The sequence below is a fragment of the Engystomops pustulosus genome, chromosome 6, assembly GCF_040894005.1.
Source record: "Engystomops pustulosus chromosome 6, aEngPut4.maternal, whole genome shotgun sequence".
In the NCBI taxonomy this organism is placed as follows: Eukaryota; Metazoa; Chordata; class Amphibia; order Anura; family Leptodactylidae; genus Engystomops; species Engystomops pustulosus.
In genome coordinates, this window is record NC_092416.1 from 97,099,922 (window position 1) to 97,124,781 (window position 24,860).

A 24,860-nucleotide genomic window follows, 5' to 3' on the forward strand; every position below is an offset into this window, starting at 1 on the left:
TCTACTTGTTTTACTAACTTGTTCTATTCAAAATAAAAATTTAAAAAAAACTGAAAGAAAATGTTGATAATGAGCTTTGATATCTACCCAATTATACAACTGTGCTGACAATGATTATTGCACTTAAAGGGGTCAACCCAGCTTAAAAAAATCTAGACAACAGGCATGGGAGGGGGTCTGTAAAAAAAACTGTTTACCTCATCTGTTGCTCATGTTGTCCTGTGCTGCTGCCCTTAGTGCTATGCCCCAGTTCCTTTACAAAGGCAGGTGCTGCCATTCTACTATTAACAGATGCCCGCTTTAGATTCAATACTGCACCAGACAAATGGCACTAGATAGATGGGAATGCCTGCCTCCGTAAACAAACAGCAGCACTGCACTGATGGGGAGGGGATTGGGTCATATTGACACTAATTGGTGCCACCTATGATGCCTTTCGGGGTCGCCAATCAGTTATTATGTAAGCTGGGAGCTGCTGAGAGTCTCCTATGGAGTTCACTTGGTATTTTGCATTACAGTCTATCAGAAATACTGCAACAGGTCAAAAAATAGTAGAGAAAAAAAAATAATAAAAAAAAAAAAGAAAAACCAATCAAGAAATCATCAACCTAGAAAGTATGTATAAATAAACAGGATTAAAAACATGTTAGGTATCACCACATACCAAAATACATGACTAAAAATATAAAACTAGTGAAAATAGAAAATGTTGATGCAAAGGTGATGCTAAGTTTTCAAAACATTTTAAAAGAAATTTAGAAATAAGAAAAGTATATAAATTGTTTGTGTACTTAAATGAGTTTGTGTGAAAAATGATAATACAGATCCAAATCAGGAAAGATACAATAATAGGCAAAATAAGTAAAGAAACAAATGGGAATACATTTTTTTTTTAAAAACTGAACAAAAGTTGCTATATATATATATATATATATATATATATATATATATATATATATATATATATATATATAAATATTTTTTATATTTCTTAAATATATATATATTTTATATATAAAAATATATATTTAAAAAAAAAAAAAAAAAAAAATATATATATATATATATATATATATATATATATATATATTTTTTTTTTTTTATAATAGACACAATAATTAATACAGTAGGACCAAAAGGTACATACCATCTCCTAAAAACTGTAGTAATGCTAGATCGATGGGTCGCTTCCATTTGGAACCTTTTTGAAGAGCAATACCATAACCTGTGGTAGCAAAGACTTTTCCACTACCAATAGTCACTAGTTTACAACCTTCATCTTTCCGAGCCATGTAGTTCAGTACAGCTGCATCATAAATAAAAGCATCCAGTTTCCTTTAAAAGAAAGTCAAGGCAAATGTAAACCAGAGAGTAACCAGAACCACAGTATATCTGTTAGAATAATATAACTTTCCATCTATTTTAACAAAAAGATAACTTTCATTCATTAGACTTGATCTTTTTTTGTACATTTGTACATTTTTTCGTGCAGAATGTTTCACAAAGTTGTAAATTGTTTATCTTTAGGTTGAGCTTCCTTTTACATTTGTTTTTTAGACGGACTGATGAATAATTTAGTTTGGAGGGGTTGGGTAAAAACTGTGCAGATCATTAATGTATGTACACTGTTACAATATACTAAAGTCTCTACTTTTGGTTTTTCTATGGGAATGAAGTTATCTACTGGCCATTGATAAGTGGAAATGAGTCCATTGATAATGGCTAATTCTGTGTGGTCGACACAATTCTTATTTGATGTTAGTATTGTGCTGACTGATACAAAGGGAAGTTGAGGTATAATATAAGTTATTAAAAACGCTATTATAAATACAATTCAATAAATAAAAATGTGAGCCATTTGAAAACTCACCCTGTCTTAAGATTTTGAAGAGCATCTTCCACATGCCTTTGGTTATATTTAATCATATAAGCATGCATATCTGGGTAATTACTTCTTATGTTCTTCTCAGTGCTCCCATTGGGTACTGTCCCAAACTTCAGTGGAGGGTACTGCTCATGTGGTCTTTGAAACTGTGATGGTAAGAATGTATAGTATCATTATTGCATTATTACAGTCACAATTATGAAAAAAAAACATTCTGCCTCCATTTTGCCTACATTTAATAACTGCTAAAAAAAAATTCTATAATTAACCGGATTTGGAGACCTCAACTGGCCATAATGTATGCAATGAGGAACAATTGCAGAAAAATTATGGTAATTTTAGAATTACATTATTATGTGAAAAGTTATAGCCCTGTGTGGTAATATGACTATTTTTTGTTCCATATTATAGTCAATGTCTAAAGAAGTCAACGAAAGCAGAGCCTTGCCTGCACTTTGATTTTTCTGAACCTCACAATGTCAACATCAGTTTATGGCTTAGTTTTTTTTATTTCATACTTAGTGCAAAGAATAAGGTTATAATATAGACTTATGTTGTATAGATGCATAATATAGAGCCACAGAGTGTTAAAGGGCATAACACTTCCACCATCGCTGCTGAACACCATAGGGTGGCACAATGGTAACATATAACGTCATAACATGGTACAATAAAGACCTTTTTTTAAGCTTGTATGAAAATGTATGTGACTTTGTGCATGGTTGCTAACAGAAAGAAAAGTTTTTGTAGCTATCAGTGGTGGTTGACTGGAATTACGCTAAAAAAATAGCTTTCCTCCATTTTCCCTGTTGATAATAGCACTCTGTTTATGATACATTACGATAACGTTTGCATATCTTGTTCTGTTCTTTAATAAAATATTTTTTTTAAGTTTTTCAAGAAATGGTATCTTTTTGAACAATGCTTTACTAATAATTATTGACAGACAATAGTCTATGTTAGCTAGATACGGGGGAGAGATTTGATCATAAGTGTCTGAGAGCAGAACAGTTCTAGTTGCCCATGGCAGCCAGTCAGAAGTCAGCTTTCATTTTCCCACAGCTGTTTTAAAAAATAATGCTGAGTTCTGCTTGGGTGCCAAGGGCAACTAGAACAGTTCTGCTGTCAGATACTTCTTAAAAATCTCCCCTTGTATGTCTGCCTGGTACTGGATTGGAAGCTCTAGGTCTTTCCTCAACATACTTTGTTTGGTAACCCTGAATTATATGCAGCTTTTCGTTTCATTATACCGTCGTGTATTTCTTGCTATCTTGCTAGCAAACACATAATATGTCTGGCATGTGAATTTTGAATATACATTAAATCCTATTACTTTGAAAGCATTACAAGAAAGGCTTGTATAAAGAAAAAGAATATCTATACTTAGATGGTATAGATGGCAATTTGGATTAATGGGCTGATAAAAAATAAGAAGACAAAACTAAAGAAGAGCCTATTACTACACATTGTGGTTCTATACAACTGACCAAAGTATAAGTAAATGGTTCCAGGAATAGAAATGCTTTTCTGAGTAGGATATTACCCTGAGCATTACCTTTTTTACAATAAATATTTCATTTAAGCTAACATAATGCAAAGCAAATGTGGGGCTAATGCAATTTCTTTTGTCTAGGTAGATCACATGACCTATACAATGAATCCAGAGTGATGTTTTTCTTAATAGTTGTTTCATCTACAGAATCTGAGATTAATATTTTACAGCATTGATTTCCTATATATTCACTGAAAGAGTAATATTTACAATGTGGCTTTTCAGTACATGAAGAAATTGTCAGCACTAGTTTCAACCTATACACAGCAGACTTAACCTTAGGCTTGTTCTGACATTAACATCAACAACATTACTTTAAAGAAAACCAGAAAACAAGTTCATACTTTTTTTTTTACATGTCTTCGGGGATTCATCTGCTTTTTTAAAATTAGTAGGTCTTTTATTCATCTTGCTGGATAATAGTATTTTTGGTTTTTATTCATAGTTCTTTTTTAGTGTACTGATGTTCCCAACCCTAAAGTGAACCTGTCACAAGCAATGTCATTTTTAGCTGGGGCAGGTTTCAATATCCCAGGGGTGCATTTGCTATGAGGTGGAATAAACATCCTGCCTAAGGCTGCAAATCATAGACCCAGAAGCTGGGGTGGCAAATCGTTAATAGTATGGACTTGCAAAACACTTGTCCGTACTACTAGAAAAATCAATTACATCGTTATCTTTCATACACAGATGTAATTGGCAGGCAGACCAATCAACATGACACAGGCCGGCATGATGTCATCACGTGCACCTGCCTGTGTCACAGTAGACACGCTTCTAGTGGGAGAAAAAGAGGAGAGACCATGGTAACCAGGAGTGCTGGAGGAAATTATTAGTTTTATTTTATTTTACAAGGGGCCAGTATATACTATCTACCTACGGGGGCTCTCTATATATAGTACATAAGGGAGTCTTGCTTGTAAATACTATCTATGGTGGTCCTGCCTGTATATGGTACCTACGGGGGTCCTGCTTGTATATGCTATCTATGAGGGAGAGGGTTCTGCCTGTATAAACTATCTATGGGGGAGGTGGCCCTGCCTGTGTACACTATCTATAGGGGAGGGGGACCAGTGTGTATACACTATATATGGGGGAAAGAAGACCTGCATTTATACACTATCTATGGGGAGGGGGACCTTCCTGTGTACAATATTTATGGGGGAGGAGGACTTGCATGTATATATTATCTATAGGTGGTAGGGGACCTGCCTATAAACACTATGTATGAGGGGAGGAGGACCTGCTTATATACACCATCTATGGGGGGAGGAGGACCTGCTTGTATACATTATCTATAGTGGGACGGATAACTGCCTGTGTACACTATCTAAGGGGGAGGAGGACCTGCATATATACACTATCTATGGGGGAGGAGGACCTGCTTATATACACTATCTATGGGGGTATGTACCTGTATACCCTATCTATGGGGGGATCTGCCAGTACACCCTATTTCTAAGTGGGTGTCTAGCTGTATATACACAGTCTATGGGAGAAGGGGTCTGGTATATATAATAGATTGTGAGTGCTGTACATACTTTCATCCATTTGGTGGACTATGTATAAGATGTTTTATTTGTGTGATCAGTTGGGTTGGAAAGGGTATAAATTATTTAGCAGCCCTGTTTTCAAGGTGACATTATACTGTAAGTGACTGTGGTATGTATAGGTGTTCTTCAAATATAGAAATATGCAGAAGAACAGGCACTACCCAAGTCTCTCCATACTGTGAACACAGTGTGAACTCTCCCCAATAGCACAGGACGGTACCTTCTCCAATCGCTGATGTAATGGGATCTATTGTGGTGCTCTGTTCCCAATAGAATAGAAGCCAGTAGTGGAAAGTCCAAGAACAGAACGGCACTCGCTTTTCTCAAACCACAATTCCTTTATTCAAGCGTTAAAACATCTGACATCTGAGGACGCCGGGGTCCACAAGGTAACAGCCTGTTACGCGTGTATAGCGCTTTTTCAAACCAAAGGGAGGTTTGAAAAAGCGCTATATGCGCGAAACAGGCTGTTACCTTGTGGACCCCGGCGTCCTCAGATGTCTGATGTTTTAACGCTTGAATAAAGGAATCGTGGATTGAGAAAAGTGAGTGCCATGTATAGGTGTACAGTGTGAGCATTTGCCATATGGAGCTGAAGACATCTGGCGGCGAATTCAGCAATTATAAGTCACGGCCAGTAGAAATTGTAAAGAAGTCCTCCTCCTGAATAAATTGTCACCTGTAAGGTACTAGATGTCACTAATGTCTTTGTCACTGACTACTAATGTGTGAGACAACATCAGCGTGCATAGTGTCATTCAAAGGGTTTCAGTGATCTGGTTTCTCTGTATGGAGATGTTCTCTATTGTTAGTAATTTTGACAACATTTCTGATTGTAGATGATCTTTATAGATTTACATGCAATTGTGGTGAACATAATATAGTTGGTCAGGTATAGACTGGTGTGTGTGTGTGTGGGGGGGGGGGGGGTTTGGGGTTGTCATTTCAATTTTCACTTCAGCTAGCAAAAAGACCAGAATCTGCCCTGCCATTGTCTATCCTGTGCTGATTTTTAAAAAAAGCCTGTGTCAGCATCCTGAATGTTGCCACTACTTTATAAAATTGTATGTCTTATTACCTGGCTCCCTGTGGTGCATCTCAGTGTGGCGGAAACTGTAGTAACCTGTGTGTCTGTGTCTTAGTCTACACATGCATTCTTCCTCCCCTTAACTAAGTAGTAGCAGTATTCAGAGTACTCAGATCAGTCTATATGGGGACTATGCATTATTATGCTCTTTTAATCATTGTGAAATAAATAATACGTTTTAACTAGAGGAGACACAATTTCCAGATTTTGCTCTCTCTACTTCTCTGAAGTATTCAGAATGCTAACAAAGGCATTTATAAAAGAGCTTCGCATACATTGCCGGAACCTGTCACCATTTAAAAATGACATTTCTGGTGACAGGTGCACTTTAACTTTTTGCAATTTTCATTAAGATCTAGGACAATTTAATGTTATAAAATGATGGCACACAGGGCTGGAATATGGGGAAGGCTCACGGGAAGCATGTCTTGGGGACCCTGCCAAGTTACTCCTGTTGAGGCAAACACCAGCAGAAGATGGGTCACATGTGGCCCCACCACTGGGCCCCTGGCCTGGAGGTCCAACAACTCCAATGATCAGCCGCTTTCTTCATGCAATCACTTGCATGCGGGTCTATAGGCACGTGATTTTGCAGCCGTGCTCCTGCATACTAAACTCCACTGCCATGTGACGTCTGCCCTGCGTCATTGACCTCAAGCTGTGCAGAAAAATGTGGCAGAACACTGGATGTGAGTACATTTTTTTTGAAATTGTGGCGAATTATTAACTGGGTGGGCACTACTTAATAGATTACCCTGCCCAGTGGATTACTAAGAGATTACTGGCCTATGACATGGATTACCGACTAAGGGGGACCCTGCCTGTTTCATGGATTACTGACTAAGAGGGTAACCTGCCTATTACATGGATTACATATTAAGAGGGTGCTTGCCTATTACATGGATTACTGACTAAGAGGGGACCCTGTCTATAAAATGGATTATTAAGTGGGGTGACCCTGAATGTTACATGGATTACTGACTAAGGGGGAACCCTGCATAAATCATGGATTACTGACTAAGGGGGGACCCTGTCTATATCATGGATTGCTGAGTAATGTGGAACCCTGCCCTTTACATGGATTACTGACTGATGGGGCACCCTGCCTATTACATGGGTTTTAAATGTAGAACCTAGCTGGGATGTATTTCGCGTGGGCCTCCACCAGATTTTGCACCCAGGGACCCCCACCAATCCTAATCTTGTCCATGGCACACGTTACTTGTAGAAATTTCTCACATATAGTACTGTCATGTTTAGTTAGGTAAACCACAGTTATATAATAACATTAGAATTGAAAATATGATAACACATGTGGGTCAATCAGATAAGCTGCTAAAACATACCAGCAACTCTTATATCTCTGATGCAATTCCCAAGTATAGGTCTCTTTACAAGTATTTATAATGCTTTTTTCTCACTGTGGAATGTACATTTTTTCAAAACATTGTATTTGTTAAAGAGAAGCCTTTGTCTGTGATATTATCCCATTATCACATAAAAATCACATTGGGTTTTTCTATCACTCTATCTGCCTCACAACAAAGCAGAATGCCCTTACTCATAATACCATGACATTTTGCCTCTTAGAGGTAGCTGAAGACTACTGCATCATTTCCAAATTTATTGTAGGTGAAATCCATTCTAACTAAAAGATATGTATAATATATTATATTTGCATATTTAGTGATTCATTTTATAATGAAATGGCTTGTACACAAAATGGTGGTATGGAGCAGGACAGTTACTAAATGTAGCTTCTTTCTCTGCATCTATTTTATAAATACATATTTCTTATATATACCGTATTGTCTTGATATACTGTATACCAAAATGGGTGATCTGAGATTAAATTATTGACAATAATTTAAGGTTTTCTGTCTAGAGTTCTTTATTTTATAAATGCCTCCCCCAGTGCTTGTAATGTGTGTTGTAGCCGATCATGGGTTTTGCTAGAAAGTATATTTGTAAGTAATTTTAAGAAATTTGAAACTTTACAAATCTGAAAGACAACAGTGATGTTGATTAAAAATGATGATCACACTGTAATCTGTGTAAAAAAGTGGTTTATGTCAGCGTCAATTATATCCTATGCACTATTTTAAGGAAATCTACCACCAGGGGCAAGGATTCTAAACTGTGCACACTTAAATTGCTGGCTTTAAAAATTATGCAAATGAATCTGGGCCTATGGAACCCCTCAGGATGATTTACATAATTTATTTAGTTTTTTATTTTTGTAAAAACCAGGGCATAAGGAGCTAAAAGAAGAGCAGATTCTACTAGAGGGGGCACACACCAGCTTATAAGTGTGCTTAGTGTAAAGTCCTTGGTGGTAGATTTCCTTTCAAAATCAAGCATGAGAAACCAGGAACACTAAGGCCCCTTCCACACTAGCGTTGCATTTCACGTCAGAGTGCAATGCGTGAAAAACTGCCGTTTTTGGCTGCGTTTTTGTTCCATTTTTCCTTGGAGTCATTAGTGTTTTTGCGTTTTTCATGTTTTTTTTGCGTTTTCGGTGCGTTTTTCACGCACGTTTTTTAAGTCAATGGGAGACTCGAGCATTTTTCAAAGGGACCATGGTTCGGGAATAAAATGTTTTATTTAATTGAAAAAGAATGTCTTCTGATAAGTTAGCAGATGTATGCAAACATCTACAATCTTTTCTTCACTGTTCCGCGTGTATATTATCTCCCGACAAGTTAGCAGATGTGAAGAACAGTGAAGAATAGAATAAAAACAGTGAACACAGTGAACACAGGATCATTTAAGTGAAAAACACAGTAAAGAACACAGTGAAGAATAGATTACAGATGTTCGGCACAATATATATGTGTGAAGAAGACATTGCAGATGTATGGAAACATCTGCAATGTCTTCTTTACACACATATATATATTGTTCTTCACATGCTATTTTGTTCGCACGTTCCGCGCGTATCTCCCGACAAGTAAGCAGATGTGCCGAACATCTGTAATCTATTCTTCACTGTGTTCTTTACTGTGTTTTTCACTTAAATGATCCTGTGTTCACTGTGTTCACTGTTTTTATTCTATTCTTCACTGTTCTTCACTGTGTTTTTTTAATGAAATGCTCGATCTCGAGCAGGGGAATTATTCATGTCACCTAGCAACCCATCCATTTAAAACACATTGCACTCGCATTGCACTTGCAATGCTTGCGAGTGCAATGCATTTTTGATGCATCTCCATAGACTTGAATGGGGCGGGAAAAACGCGTGTGAAACACAAAAAGTAGAGCATGCTGCGATTTTGACGCGCGTCAAAACAAACGCAAGCACGCATGTGAAAAACAACGCAAATGAGGAAAGGCCCATTGGAAACAATGGGACAGAGTGCAATGCAAGTTCTGCGCGTCAAAAGCACGCGCAGAACTCGCGCGTGAAAAACGCTAGTGTGGAAGGGGCCTTACTCATAGATCCAGGCACCGTGACTGTGGTTATCGTCTTATATTTCTTATACACGGTCACCTTCCATCTAAAATCAACTTTGACAATTATGCTAATGAGCCCCTCTGTGCTGCATATTCACCTGCTTTTACACTGTGTTCCCTTCACCCTCTGCTTTTGCTATGCTTGATTTTGATGGTAGGTTTCCTTTAAGTTCTATCTTAGTTTTCTTGATGTTTTTAAGGCATATAAAAAGAAACATCCTTAAAGCCTCTAGCAAATATATATATATATATATATATATATATATATTATATATATCTTTTTCAACACTGGTGACTCAGGCTTTCCTTTCAATGATCAATTGATGGTAATGCATATTTTTAATACAGAGTGACTAACCACTCTAATTGCTGCTATCATATGGTTTCATTGAGTAAATGTCTAACTTTGGCATGCACCTGTTCAATGACGCCAAGATCACGAAACTTATTTTACGACAAAGAGATCATGTTTAATAGTAGGCTTCTTTTTAGCCCATGATATCATCAGCCAGCTGCCTAGTTAATGGCTGATGTCATGTGGATATAAGTTGGCTGAGTCAAGTAAACCTGAAACTATTCTTGCTCAGTTAATAACAAAATGTTAACAATGTCCTAATTCTCAAGCAGTTTCTAGTTCTGTTAAATCCCCCCAGCCAACAGTTTCTTTCCATTGAGAATAAGCTTTATTCATCTGGGATAATGATAATCACTTCTATGTTTTCACTTCTTATAATGTCAGTAATGACATATTAAAATAGCCTGGTCCCTTGGATGATGAGCTGATCGACTTCCATGCAGCGTAAAATCATTAAAAAAAAGCACATGAAGTAAAGAACCTTTTTTCAAAGCAGGACCTGAAAGTATTTATTTACAGTTGTCATTTTGAAAAAAAATTCTACTAGGCCCTTGTTAATGCTCATACATATCAAGAAATAAATAATTAAAGAAAAAGTTTGCACTTTGCACAGCCATAATTTATAAGGACCACAAAGATATCCAGCATTTCTTGTGTATGGATTGCAAAATGTCATCACAGGACGATGTTGCACGAAGTGAGTTCTTGCAAACTGCCTTACTATTAGGTCATGCTTCTGGCAAAGGCTCCCAAGCAGACACCTTCCTCTAACACTGCCATAATAATGCTTCTGTCTGGCACAGGCTCACAAACTAACACCTTACTCTAACACTTGTGATAGGTGATCATGGAGGTTACCCCCTTACATGCCATGGTCAAGCTTGACAACGGCATGTATAGGGCATCCTGCAATTCTTCCATAGATCTGAACCACCTTGTGCCGCTTAACTGTGGGATATAATCTGTTCCATGGCAGCTCTGGGGACCAGTGAATAAATAATATTTGGCAAAAAGGTTCTAAATGGTGATTTTAAAAAAGATACCTGTCCCACAGATGCAACTGAAAAGAACTCTGTAAAAAAATATAAAATTTATGCCTCTAAAACTACTAAAAGATTCTAAAGATACTAAAATAAATGCATTTTTCTCCAGTATTGTTTTTATTCGGTAATATTGGACAAAAATAAAAAAATCTATATTAATGACGTATCACTATAATCATAGTCACCAGAGAATAAAGATATTAAAATATCTTTATATAATAATAATATATAATTTTTATAGCAAGGTTAATGGCCAAAAAAGTGCTTACAATCCTAAACAGAGCTTGATATTTTCCTTTCCTCCACCCTGAAAGAAGTCAAATAAAATTTAATCAATGGACTACAAAGGCCTCTACATTAAACCAAAAAAGAAAAACTTTATAGCATGTACAATGTAACAATACAATTCTGCTCTGAATGGTGCCATGCCATTCAATGCCATGCTCTTCAATTCCATGCCACTTCTTGAAAGTGGTTTTACATTCTTTGAAAGGTGTGAGAAGCTAATCAATTATCAAATGGATCTAGAGTCACATAATAAAAAACTATTGTTACGGTAGGTGTGGAGTTGTTTTGTTTCATCTGAGATTGTATAGGGAGTAAAAAACTTCAATGAAGCTATCTGCAACCGTTTTACTGTCAGTAAGGAGATCTCTCGATTTTCGTTTTAGCTAAGAGAGTCATCATTTTAGCACCCTTTATGTTGGTTATATAAATAAGGTTTTTTTTCCTTTGATTTTAGGGCTTGTTTAAAAAGTGTGAGCTCAAGAACAGCATCTGCTCCAAGGGCTAATTCTTGTTGGCTTTTATCCACGATAAGAGAATACTCTTAAAGGGGTATTCCAGGAATCAGCATAATTCATATATAAATGGGTCCTTAAAATATAAGCTAATATGTAATTAGTTGTTATTTAACCCCTTAAGGACGCAGCCTGTTTGCAGGTTAAGGCTCGCAACTTTTTTTTGAAATTTGACCTGCGTCTCTTTATATGGTTATAACTTTTGAACACTGTTACTTATCAAAGCGATTCTGATATTGTTTTTTCCCCACATGTTGTACTTCATTTTAGTGGTAAATTTTGGCTGATACGTTTTGCGTTTATTTACAAAAAAAAGAAAAAAATGATGAATTTTTAGAAAAATTTGCCATTTTCGAAATTCAAAATCACCGCGTTTTCAGGCAGATAAATTTACCACCTAAATAACTTGCAGAATAACATTTCCCATTTGTCTACTTTACATTTTCATAATTTTTGAAATGTTTGGATAATTTATTTTGACGTCACGCGGCCTACAAATCGAATAGCGATTTTCCGTATTTTCGGAATTGACTATTTTGGGGATAAATACTGTTTGAAATCAAATTTTACATATTTAGCAACAAAACCCCCTACATAACCAACCCATTTTCAAATCTGCACCCCTCAAACTATCAGAAACAGCATTTACAAAGATTGTTAACCCCTTGAGATCTTCATAGTAATTGAATCAAAATGGCGGTGAAATTTAGAATGGTCAAATTTTGTCGGTTATACGTTCATCTAGCACCAAAATTTACACATTTCCAAAAGATAAAAAGAGAAAACTCACCATAAAATTTGTTCTACAATTTCTCCTGAGTGCAGCGACCCCCCACATGTGGACATTACTTGTGTTATGGGGGCACAGCGAGGCGCAGAAGGGAAGGAGCACCCTGCAGCTGCCAGGATTTTAGTTTTCTGGTTGCCCGCTTTTGAAGGCTATAAAACTTTCGCTTTTCCGTTATTGGGGCCATGTGACGGCATTTTTTTTGCGGGACGAGATGCTTTTTCCAGTGTTACCATTTTGGGGTTGGTATCACCTATTGTTGAAAATTTTGGAACTTTTTTTGAGGTCATGAGTAGAAAAGCATCAATTCTGTACTGGATTTTTTACTTTTTTTTTTTTTGTGTTCACCGTATAGCCTAATAATCATGTTATCTTTATTCTATGGGTCGATACGATTACGGGGATACCAGACATGAATATTTTTTCTTAGGTTTTACTAAATTTGCCAAATAAAACCCTAATGTGGGGAAAAATCTATCATTTTTGCATCGCCGTCTTCCAAGTGGCATAACATTGTTACGTTTTTGGCTACAGAGCTGGTTGATGGCTTGTTTTTTGCAGGACATGTTGTTCTTTGCAACAATATCATTTTTTAGTACATATGTTTTGTTGATCACTTTTTATTGCATTTTTAGTGGGATATAATAGGTAAAAATCATAATTTTTGGCGGGTTTTTAACGTTTTTTTTTTACGGCGTTCATCATATGGGTTCAATAGTTATTTAGTTTTATTCTATGGCTTGTTACGGACGCGATGATACTATATATGTGGGGTTTGTGTTATGATTTAGACTTTTTTGAGTGTTATATGTCTCTTTATATGTTTTGGGGCTTATGGGCATTTTTAGTGATTTATAAAGGAATTTTTTATTGAAAAACATTTTTTTTACATTTTTTTACATGATCCACCATGGGATATGAACAAGCAATCATCTGATTGCTTGTTCTTGATAATACTCTGCAATACTAATGTATTGCAGGGTATTATCAGTGCCAGCCTATGCAGATGCATAGGCTGACACTTTGCCTTTAAGATGACGTCACAGACGCCATCTTAAAGGTAAACCCTCCAGGCTTCTCTGGGGTCCCGGTCGGACCCCAGAGGTGCCAAAACAGCGATCGGCCCCCCCGAAAACGGTGCGGGGGGGGCGATCGTGGGGTAAAGACCCCCAGAAGGCATGTTAAATGCCGCGGTCGCGTTGACCGCGGCATTTAACGGGTTAAACACCCGCGATCGGAGCCCACTCCGACCGCGGGTGTTAGCCGGGGATGTCAACGGTAGATTACCGTTGAAATCCCGCGGCTAACGATGCCGGTTCGGCTGCTATACAGCGCTGAACCGGCATCGTCTCTGCGCAGTAGCTGTACTGCGCTGAGCGCTATTCGCGGGACTCAGCGCAGTACAGCTACGGCGCAGAGCGCTAAGGGGTTAAAATTGTGCTCTGCTTAGCAGAAAATGCTGTTGACATAGACTGTAATGAAGAATTAAAATGCTACTGGCCCTTTAATCAGTCCGCTAATTTCCTCCGCGCGGTCCGTTGCAGAACAGAAGATGGCCGCCGGTCACATGTTCACATCACATGTCCATCACCTGCCTGGGAAGGCCATGTGATCACCGCTAAGTTTGGCTGTTGTTGGTTGGTTGAAGTGCATCCAGTATGGTCAGTGTTGTGGTGATGGCAGTTACACATCATTACTATGGTAACAGAGCAAGCAAGTCTGTTATATCATCACTGTTAGAAGAGCATAAGTGGTAGGAGGAGTTACTGAGAACCAAAGGACTATGGAACTTGTAGTTTCCAGTGGCGGCCATCTTAGTGATAACTCCACCTACTTTAGAGAGGCCATAAACTTTGTAAATCATAAAATCATATTATTTTAGCTCCGTTTTGTGACTAATGACTTTGAGTACTGTTGTATTCATTTAGTTATATCATCATGGGTTTTTGTGTCAGACGTTCATATTCCCGGAATACCCCTTTAAATAATTAGAGAATACTCTTCACCAGACAATACCTACTGGTTAGAAAAAATATGTTTTGCATTTTGTTTTTTATACCTGTTCTCTATGATTTCGACAACTGGTTGAGAGTAATTTTAAAACTCTACATGAAAGCATGAATACATTTTTAAAGGGGAGAAAATGGTATCTCACTCCCAATGAGTTCAAAGCTACAGTATCTATGACACAAAAAGAAATTTTAATACTGTAAAATGGACAAAGGAGTAATGATTATTTTTATTGTAGGTCTATGTAACATGAGTATAATCGTCTAGTTAAGGAGACTACTTATAGAAAACTAAGAAGTGATCCTACACGTGAATGCAAGACACCAAGAGGAAAGAAACACCCTTGGAGTTTTAGATAATAAAACTGCCAATGAGTTATCGGTGTCATCTAATCTTCAGTTAAGAAGACCATCTCCCCCCACCATTAGATCAATAATATTGGGCAAAGGGTCATATTAAACAAACAGTATACATGTGACATTATTTCATTATAATCTTGTATCTCCCACAACTTGCCATTGTCAGCTTTACAGTTGTATTTAGATACATACATTTTATACAGTGATAATCTGAAAGCATTTCTAATTATGGCTGTTTAATATTTATTGAAGCATAATTATTTTATGTTTCTATAATAAGTTTATTTTTACAAATTGAAGGAGCCCTGATGGGATTGATGTTTTATCCCTCTATGAAAAAATCTTTTTTATGTTATGGTGAAAGCAGAACTTCATGTACAAAGATTCTAATCAATTTATAACTCCATTGTTTGGCAAGGCAGGTTTATTGATGAAGGGTAGAAGTATGGAATTCCTGTTTCTAGATTAAATCAATAATATTAACTTAAATGTCAGCTTTACTAAAGATATTAGCTTGATCTCAATTTTCTAGATTTATAGGCAGATAACAATCTTCTGCATAGTTCACAATGCCATATATACTAAACCACTTACAAGGAACAAAATTTTGGAAGAAAGTATCTGCCATCCTCCCCACATGATCAAACCATGCAGAGGAGTAGGTGGAAATCCAGTATAACTCCTCAAAAAACCCTACATTTTTGATACAGTGGCCTACGTTTAATAAAAGCTGTGGGCCAGTTTCTGACAGACTTTTCATGCTCTTTTTAGTGTAAACTGCTTTAAGCAGTTTTTTAAACTGAATATTTAAGAGGTGTCTGAGACCCATTTCTGGCACACGCAACACTTTGTGGCGCACACTGTACTACACCTGATGCAACACAAAATTCTGCACTGAAATGGGCGTTCTATCTATCATGCAGTGTCCAACAATAGTCTGTCACACTCCCAATTTTAAACGTGCACAAAAAAAAGAGTGCACTCTCAGGGGATTCAAAACATGGATGGATGATAAAATACATACAGGTTTTCTATTTTTTTGCAAGAAGAAACAAAAACATATTTTTTCTCTATTCCTGTTAGTGAATAATGTAAATAGATATGTGCTGTAGTTAATTGATGCATTTATATCCTTAATAAAGATGTCATAATGAGAGATACTCTATAAAAAGGTTTTAAGTGTGTCACCAAGTTATTTTTGTAATGAAGAAAAGAACACTACATGGTTAACCCACAAGGGTCATTTCATATATTGAGGTTCTAGATATGGTATATGAGGATACACCTCACAATAAAATTGCTTTTTTTTTAAAATGATTGCAGCTTCCCACAGTAATGTAATGCCCCGTGTACCAGCCCCCCATGATAAAATGCACTGCAGCCCCTCATTGTAAAAAAACGTACATATGTAATTATATATATAAACTTACATACTTACCTTCTGATGCAATACAATGCTCCTCGAGCATCTCTGCTGATGTCAAAGTATGCGTCACAGGCAAAATGCATGGACGCCCTTCTGCCCACTCTGTTACCAATGAAGAGGAGAAGGAAGAGGAGCCAACCCAACCCAGTTTCCTGGCTAGGAAGCATAACCACAGTCAAAATGCTTATTATACCCAAACAGGTATAATACTTTAAAAATGGCTAAACTCTAGGCCTAAAGTCAAAGCAGAAATACTTTTCAGAATCATTCAAGAGGGAGGAGTTGGATGCTCATCTATCCTTCAAGTACTATTGTGTAGTCATTGTAAAGCTCTTATGGAACCTGGATCATTCCAAGCTATGGGCAGAAATGGAATTACAATCTCTCAACCACCATAAGATAAGCAGTATATTACAAGTCACCACCTATTAAACACAAGTTTCATTACAGGTCTTCCCAATCTTAGAGCTATTTTTGACATTTGAGCCCAAACACCTCTATGTACAGTAACTTTTCTTTTACCCAGTGACATTGAACTGATAAATGTAAGTCTAAGTTAAAAGTAAAAAAGTGGTGATCCTTTACCAACAGATTGGCAGTTAGTCAATCTGGCTATTTTGCTATTTTCTTCAATATGCGTAATTCATTTCAAAACTGTTACAACACTTCTCTGTAATACTGGTATATGACCAAATTAAACGTTCTTGTCTGTGTGGATCTCCCAAGAATGTTGGAGGTGTTGGGAAACAAGTACACTTACAACTGGTGGAATTGCACACCTCTACGAAACTTGTGGGAAAAGATTGGTAGGTTCTTATCTCATCTATGCACATTCCCTGGCATCATAGACACACATTACACACCCTACTTGTTATTGTATAAATTCAGATAAATTCTCCCTACCACACCATACTGTCATTTTGCACAACCTACAGGTTACCAGATCAAAATAACCAAAAACTGGAAATCTAACAAAATTCCATCCCTACCTTAATTAAGTAAAGGTATTAATTACAGTTGTTGCTAAGAGGTACAAATAATGGCCATTTCTTCTATAACAAATGGGACATATTCTATTTAATTCTGTCATTATTTGACTCTTAATGATTAGTAATAATAACTGGTCTTCGTTGGTGGTACTGTGTATGCTACCATTTCAATCCCATATTTTTTCTGACTAGCACACTCAATCTTACAAGCTACTTTGATTCTTGATGTCTGTCTGATTGATCAATTATTTATATTTTTATGTTATTGCTCTTTTCCAATTTGTATTGCATTGCATTATTTCGGATATCTCTTATTCTATCCATGTACTGCTAAAACCCTGTACTATATTTAATGTGCACTTTTATATGATTACAAATTCAATAAAAACAAATGTGACAAAAATTAAAGTCTGTATCTTAGAATATCTTGCAGATATTAAATAAAGCACTGGAGTGTCAGTGCTGCACAACATTTCATTGGGGCACATTTACTAAAAAAGGTGCAGTTTGCCTGTGGAGTGTGCAGCGGGTGCCAGATTTGTGAATTATGGTGCACGTTCTTCATGCACCAACTTTTTTTGGTGAACCTTTAACATGCTGAGTGCAACATACTTCTGTGGGACTTTGCATGATAATGACCAGAACTCCCATTTCAGTGAGGAAATTTGTGTCACATGGAGAATAGTGCAAACAAAAGGGTTGGTGCGACAGATATGGGGAGCTGACCCTTCTTACCTGTGCAAGCAGTTTGCACATGAAAGAATGTGCAAAGTCCACCAGAAAACTAGGACAAGGACCATAGTAAATGTGAGATATTATATAAATGTTTTTTCTAGAAATACCCTTTAGCTCTATATGTATGAGGGTGCAAATAAGAAGCTTAACCCACTCTCCACGTATTGTATTGAATACTTTCCAAAGTACATTATGCATGCATGTTTTTGTACTTTATTCAAACAAATGCCTATGCTGTATCTTACTTCTTTGATATTATTTGTTATATGTTTTTGTTAATTCTTAATATTTTTGTTGGTGATATGACAAGTTATCGTAACTGTAACTTTCATGTAGAAATGGAATGAATCTGTATCAAAGATTATTGAATAACAAAGTGTGGTATATTAGGCTTTTATTAAGCCTATATGCTATGAGTTTGTTAGAACAAAAGACAAATTGAAACTAGAGAAAAGTTTAATTAAGTTTCATGTTTTCTTTACCTACTGTCTAATCAAAATCTGTAAGATCTTGATAACTACCTCCTTCTCTCTGCATAAATCCAATATACTGAGAATTACAAAATGTTGTAAAGATCAACAACATAAGCTTTTAATCCCTTACTTTTTTATCACTGAGGCCAGACACAGTATCCACATACTCCTCTTGGATCATGAAAGCAGCCAGATTGGCAGTGTAGCTGGCTAGAAATATTACTGCAAAGAATGCCCAAATAAGAACCATGATTTTACTTGTTGTGCCTTTTGGGTTTTCAACTGGAACAGAGTTGTTAAATACAAGAGCCCACAGTAACCAAATGGACTTGCCAATCGTGAACTTGGAGCCACCTGGACCTGAAAATAGAAAATATCATTATTTTTAATAAGTGAAAACTGATTTTTTTTATATACCATAATATATAACTCCTAAAATAAATTACTTCTACAATGGTTTTGCCAAAATGTGCTGTGCTTACATAAACATACAATGTATTTAGTAATTTTAGTATGAATTAAATTGCAAATTTGGCACTACTTTTTCACCAAAATAATCTGTCCAGTACTTATGTACTGGACAGATTGTTTTGGTGAAAAAGTAGTGCCAAATTTGCAATTTAATTCATACTAAAATTGAATGAAATATGAAAACCACTCAAAAGATATAAAAATTGGCATGTTATAAAAGACAAATCTTAAATCTCCTATCAATACCATTACAATAACATTTATCTACATGTTAATCTATTTTATGTTTGTTTGACATGGGATGTTAAAGTTACACTTATTATACTGAGAACGTCTGCAAGCTTTGTTTTACTGCTGAAGGACCCATTTAATGTAGTAAGAATATACATAACATAAATAAGCATGAGAAAGATTTCTAAATTGTAATTTTAGAGATTAAATTCATTTCAAAACAATTTATTGTTATGGAACATGTGACCATTGAGAAGATAAAAATCAGAGATTTAAGATGTCTACTCTTAAAGCTGGGTTCCCATCTTGTTTTGTGCCATACATTGTTAGGACATGTGGGGGGAATCCAGCGTGTCCTTACAACATATGGCCTAGATGTATCCCACTGTATGCTTATACAGTAGGATATATCACCTGGTAATTAACTCCCCCCCCCCTGAATGAGGGGGGAGGAGTGTGCAATAGCAGCAGCTGGCGATTGGCTGCTGCCAATTTATGGCAAGTCTTCCCAGTGTCCTTATAAGGCCATTGACATCCCCAGGTCCTCCCCTGTTGTTTGACGTTTTCACTCGGCCAGGTTATGGGAGGGATGCAATAAGCTGCATCCATGCTCCATAGGCTACTACTGCCTCCGCTGAGCACAAGCATCGAATACTGGTCAATTGAATATAATACTGATGTCAATGGAACATAATATTACTTTAAACAAAAAATTGTGTTCCATTGACAAACAGATAACAGAAAATAATATATATATTACTTAATAATTACATACCATAATGTGTGTCCTCTTGATGTCACAATATATAGAGTTGAAATATATTATCAATATTAAAGAAAATCTACCATTACCAAAAAGTAAAAAACCTACCGATACTCAGCTGTCCTCCTCGGCATCTTGATCCTGGCTCTTGTTTTCTCTGATCTTGAACTGTAGATTAGAGACTAATAATTTGTAGTCCAGAGCGCAGGGACAAGATGCCACACACTCCGGGCTGCCAATTATGCACACACCCGCAATTCCCATTTCCATGCTGGGAGAGGGAAGTGATATCATGTGAGAGACATGAATTCATGCCTCTTGCATGATAAATGATTGCCTCTCTCATGTTGGAGAGGGAGGTGTCATCACATAGGGAACATGCATAATTAGCCGCCTGCAGTGCCGAACATCTCGTCCTCTAGCTCCGGCCAGCTAATTATAAGTCTTTTTCCTAGGTGATCCCGGAGTGTCAAGATTAGAGAAGACAAGAGCCGGGATCAAGATGAAGAGGAGGACAAGTGAGTATCTGTAGGTTTCTTTTTAACTTTTTATAATGGTAGATTTCCTTTAAATAGCATAGACTATACAAGGCATGGATACTAAGTACTAAGTACTATGTTGGGTGGTGATTTGACTACCTGACAAACAAAGAGCTGCAATCGGCCCCTATCTGAATAGAGCAGTAGTCAATCATATGTGCTCTAATCCACTATACAAGACTGCTAAAAAGAAGTTAAGTACATTCAGCCCAACTGACATATTGGGGCTCACTTACTAAGGGTCCGAATGCCGCACTTTCGCCTGGTTTCCCTAATATTTCCGTTTTGCACCAAATTGCCCTGGGATTTTGGTGCACACGATTGGATTTTGGCGCATCGTCGCCGGCTTGCACATGACAGAAATTGGGGGGCGTGGCTGTCGGACAACCCGATGGATTTGGACAAACCACGGTATTTAAAAAAGGTTTTGTGTCGCAAGATCAAGCAGTCACATGCACCAGGAGGAAGCAGGTGAACTCCGGCAAACCTCGGTGCAGCAGCAACGAAGGATGGAACTCGGACGCACGTTCTTAGTGAATCGACGTCAGACAATGCACCCCAGAATTGCGACGGGGACGAGTAAGTAAATGTGACCGAATATATCATAACTAGTGAAAAGCGAACATGAGAAAGTTCGACCGAGAATGGAATACTTGACCACTATTCACATTGGGATCACATTTGGGATCCACTGGGACATTAAGCATGGTTACAACTGGCTTATTACAGAGCTGTGGTGCTCTATCAATCATGTGCAAATGGTCCATGTAACATTAATAGAAAAGATAAAGAAGGATTTGATGGCACCCACAATCTTCTTAAAAACTTCCAGCTTTATTCCATAAATACTCACAAATACATTTAAACAACATAAGGGAGGAAACTAGATGCGCTGGTTTCCCATTGAGCCTGTTACATCATGGTGTGAAAGTGTATCCCCCATGGATCAGACCCCCCCTGGTAGGCTTATCTGGGGATCCATAATTAGAGATGAGCGAGTATACTCGTCCGAGCTTGATGCTCGTTCGAGTATTAAGGTACGCGAGACGGCTCGTTGCTCGGACGAGTATTTCCCCTGCTCGAGATCGAGCATTTAATTAAAAAAACACAGTGAAGAACAATGAAGAATAGAATAAAAACAGTGAACACAGTGAACACAGGATCATTTAAGTGAAAAACACAGTGAAGAACACAGTGAAGAATAGATTACAGATGTTCGGCACATCTGTTTACTTGTCGGAAGATACGCGCGGAACGGTGCGAACAAAATAGTATGTGAAGAACAATATATATGTGTGAAGAACACGGTGAGCAGCACAGAGACATGGGGCAGCGGCAGCACGGAGACATCAGGGAGCGGCACGGAGACATCGGGGCACGGAGACATCGAGGGGCACGGAGACATCGGGGCACGGAGACATCGAGGGGCACGGAGACATCGAGGGGCACGGAGACATCGAGGGGCACGGAGACATCGAGGGGCACGGAGACATCGAGGGGCACGGGGAGACATCGAGGGGCACGGAGACATCGAGGGGCACGGAGACATCGAGGGGCACGGAGACATCGAGGGGCACGGAGACATCGAGGGGCACGGAGACATCGAGGGGCACGGGGAGACATTGAGGGGCACGGAGACATCGAGGGGCACGGAGACATCGAGGGGCACGGAGACATCGAGGGGCACGGGGAGACATCGAGGGGCACGGAGACATCGAGGGGCACGGAGACATCGAGGGGCACGGAGACATCGAGGGGCACGGAGACATCGAGGGGCACGGGGAGACATCGAGGGGCACGGAGACATCGAGGGGCACGGGGAGACATCGAGGGGCACGGAGACATCGAGGAGACTTCAGTGGAAGAAGAGCAGCGGATCCCGGGACAGCGTATCTCCCGACAAGTAAGCAGATGTGCAGAACATCTGCAATCTATTCTTCACTGTGTTTTTCACTTAAATGATCCTGTGTTCACTGTTTTTATTCTATTCTTCACTGTTCTTCACATCTGTTAACTTGTCGGGAGATAATATACGCGCGGAACAGTGAAGAATAGATTGCAGATGTTTGCATACATCTGATCACTTATCAGAAGACATTCTTTTTCAATTAATTAACACATTTTATTCCCGAACCATGGTCCCTTTGAAAAATGCTCGAGTCTCCCATTGACTTCAATGGGGCTCGTTATTCGAGACGAGCACTCGAGCATCTGGAAAAGTTCGTCTCGAATAACGAGCACTCGAGCATTTTAGTGCTCGCTCATCTCTATCCATAATGCTTAAGCCTAAGGTCCGGGATGTGCCCCGAAGCTACTGGCTCCTCTGTATGTCCTCTGTAACTCAGCATGCTCAGTTACTTACATTACACTGCAATACAAGTGTATTGCGGTATAAGGGCTCAAACAAGCAATCGGGTGAACCATCACCCCCATTACACGGAAAAAAAATAGTAAGTAAAAAGTAAATGAAACACAAAAATTCAAAAAACATATGTATTTGGTATCACTGCATTGGTATCAATTTGTACAATAAATCTAAAGCACTATTGAATCTGCACGGTGAATGGCAAAAAAAAAAAACCTTCCCGTAATGTATCATTTTTTATCCAATTCCCTTATAGAAAATGTTCTAAAAAGCCATAAAAAATATATATAAATGAGATATCACTGTAATTGTAGTGAACCATGTTTGCATTACCAAAAAAAATAAAAAATGTATAGCCTGTATAGTGTGACAATACAAATCATCTGTGAATGGTGCATACTTACATACTGTACATGCACCCATTCAGCAGTTTACCACCACATGTGGAGTATCAGCACACTCAGGAGAAATTTTGCATCAAACTGAGCATTTCATCATTTAATTAATTGTGAAAGTGTAATTTTTGGCCTAAATGAATGTATTTTCCCAAAACAAATGTTTCTATATCGCAAGTCCAAACACTAAAAGAGTTAATATACTTTTTAAGAGTTGTTTTACATATGTTAAGGGGTGTTAGTTATCAAACTATTTGGGTGGTCTAACTAAATACCTAGAAAGGAGAACATTTAGAAACATTGAAAATTAAGAAGTTTTCTGAATCTTTTGAAAATTTTCATTTTTTTCAGAACAAAGCACAAAATGTATCACTTAAATTTTTCAACTAACATGAAGTGCACTGTGTAACGAGGAAACGATTTAAAAATCACCTGGGTATGTTAAAGCATTCCAAAGTTATTACCAATTATCATTACACATGTAAGATTTTAACGATCGAGTCTTAAGCTGAAACAAGTGTTGGTGATAAGGAGTTATGAAGTATTGTAGTAGTATATAAAGAATATGTATTTGTTGTGAAAGTGGACCCAATGAATGAATCTTATTCACTTACAGTACAGACCAAAAGTTTGGACACACGTTTTCTGAATTTTCATGACTATAAAAATTGTAGATTCACATTGAAGGCATCAAAACTATGAATTAACCCAGGTGGAATTATATATTAAATAAAACAATATGAAACAATTGAAAATATGTCACTATTGGGGATTTATTCAAAATTGAAGGCATACTGAACCAGTATGGTTACCACAGCATCTTGCACCGTCATGCTATTCAATCTGGATTGCGTTTAGTTGGACTATCATTTATTTTTCAACAAGACAATGACCCCACGCAGACCTCCAGGCTGTGTAAGAGCTATTTGACAAAGTAGGAGAAAGATCGGGTGCTACACCAGATGACCTGACCTGAACCAAATCAAGATTTTGGGGTGAGCTGGACTGCAGAGTGAAGGTGCCAACAAGTGTTAAGCATCTATTTGAACATCTTCAAGACTGTTGGAAGGCCATTTCAGGTGACTACCTCTTGAAGCAATCAAGAATCAAGAGAATGCCTACAGTGTGCAAAGGAGTAATCAAAGGTGGCTAATAACCTAGAATATAAGACATATTTTCAGTTGTTTCACACTTTTTTCTAAAGCGGTTGTCCACTTTCAGCAAATAATTGATAATGTTTATTTAAGGAAAAGTTATACAATTTTCCAATATACTGTCTGTATCAATTACTTCAGTTTTCTGGATCTCTGATTGCTATCCTTCTATAGTAAACTTCTATGTTTACTCCAGTGAATAGAAATCTGTCCATGGTGATGTGATGGACATGCAGGTGCCGTTAGTATCACACAACTCCTATTACTCTCTGTGATACTAACGGCTTGTGCACCCACATGTCCATCACATCACCATGGAAAGATGTCTATTCACTGGAGTAAACACAGAATCCTTTCCAAATGTTCTCATGTCAGTTTTAGTGAACTCTTGAAACATGTCCAGTAGTCCTGCATCATACAGAATAAAAATAAGTC

At 37.6% G+C, this 24,860-nt stretch overlaps 1 protein-coding gene across 8 annotated transcripts in view; it reads right to left on the reverse strand.

The window, feature by feature from the left end:
• Positions 1-24,860, reverse strand: part of GRIN2D (glutamate ionotropic receptor NMDA type subunit 2D) — a 688,972-nt gene that overhangs the window by 39,285 nt on the left and 624,827 nt on the right. For all 8 annotated transcript variants that reach the window (XM_072110452.1, XM_072110450.1, XM_072110451.1 and 5 more), the window contains 3 exons: positions 18,638-18,867; positions 1,871-2,031; positions 1,148-1,335 (listed from right to left, as the gene is read on the reverse strand). In XM_072110452.1, the coding sequence (XP_071966553.1) occupies positions 1,148-1,335; positions 1,871-2,031; positions 18,638-18,867 (579 nt within the window). The remainder of the gene's footprint in view (positions 1-1,147; positions 1,336-1,870; positions 2,032-18,637; positions 18,868-24,860) is intronic.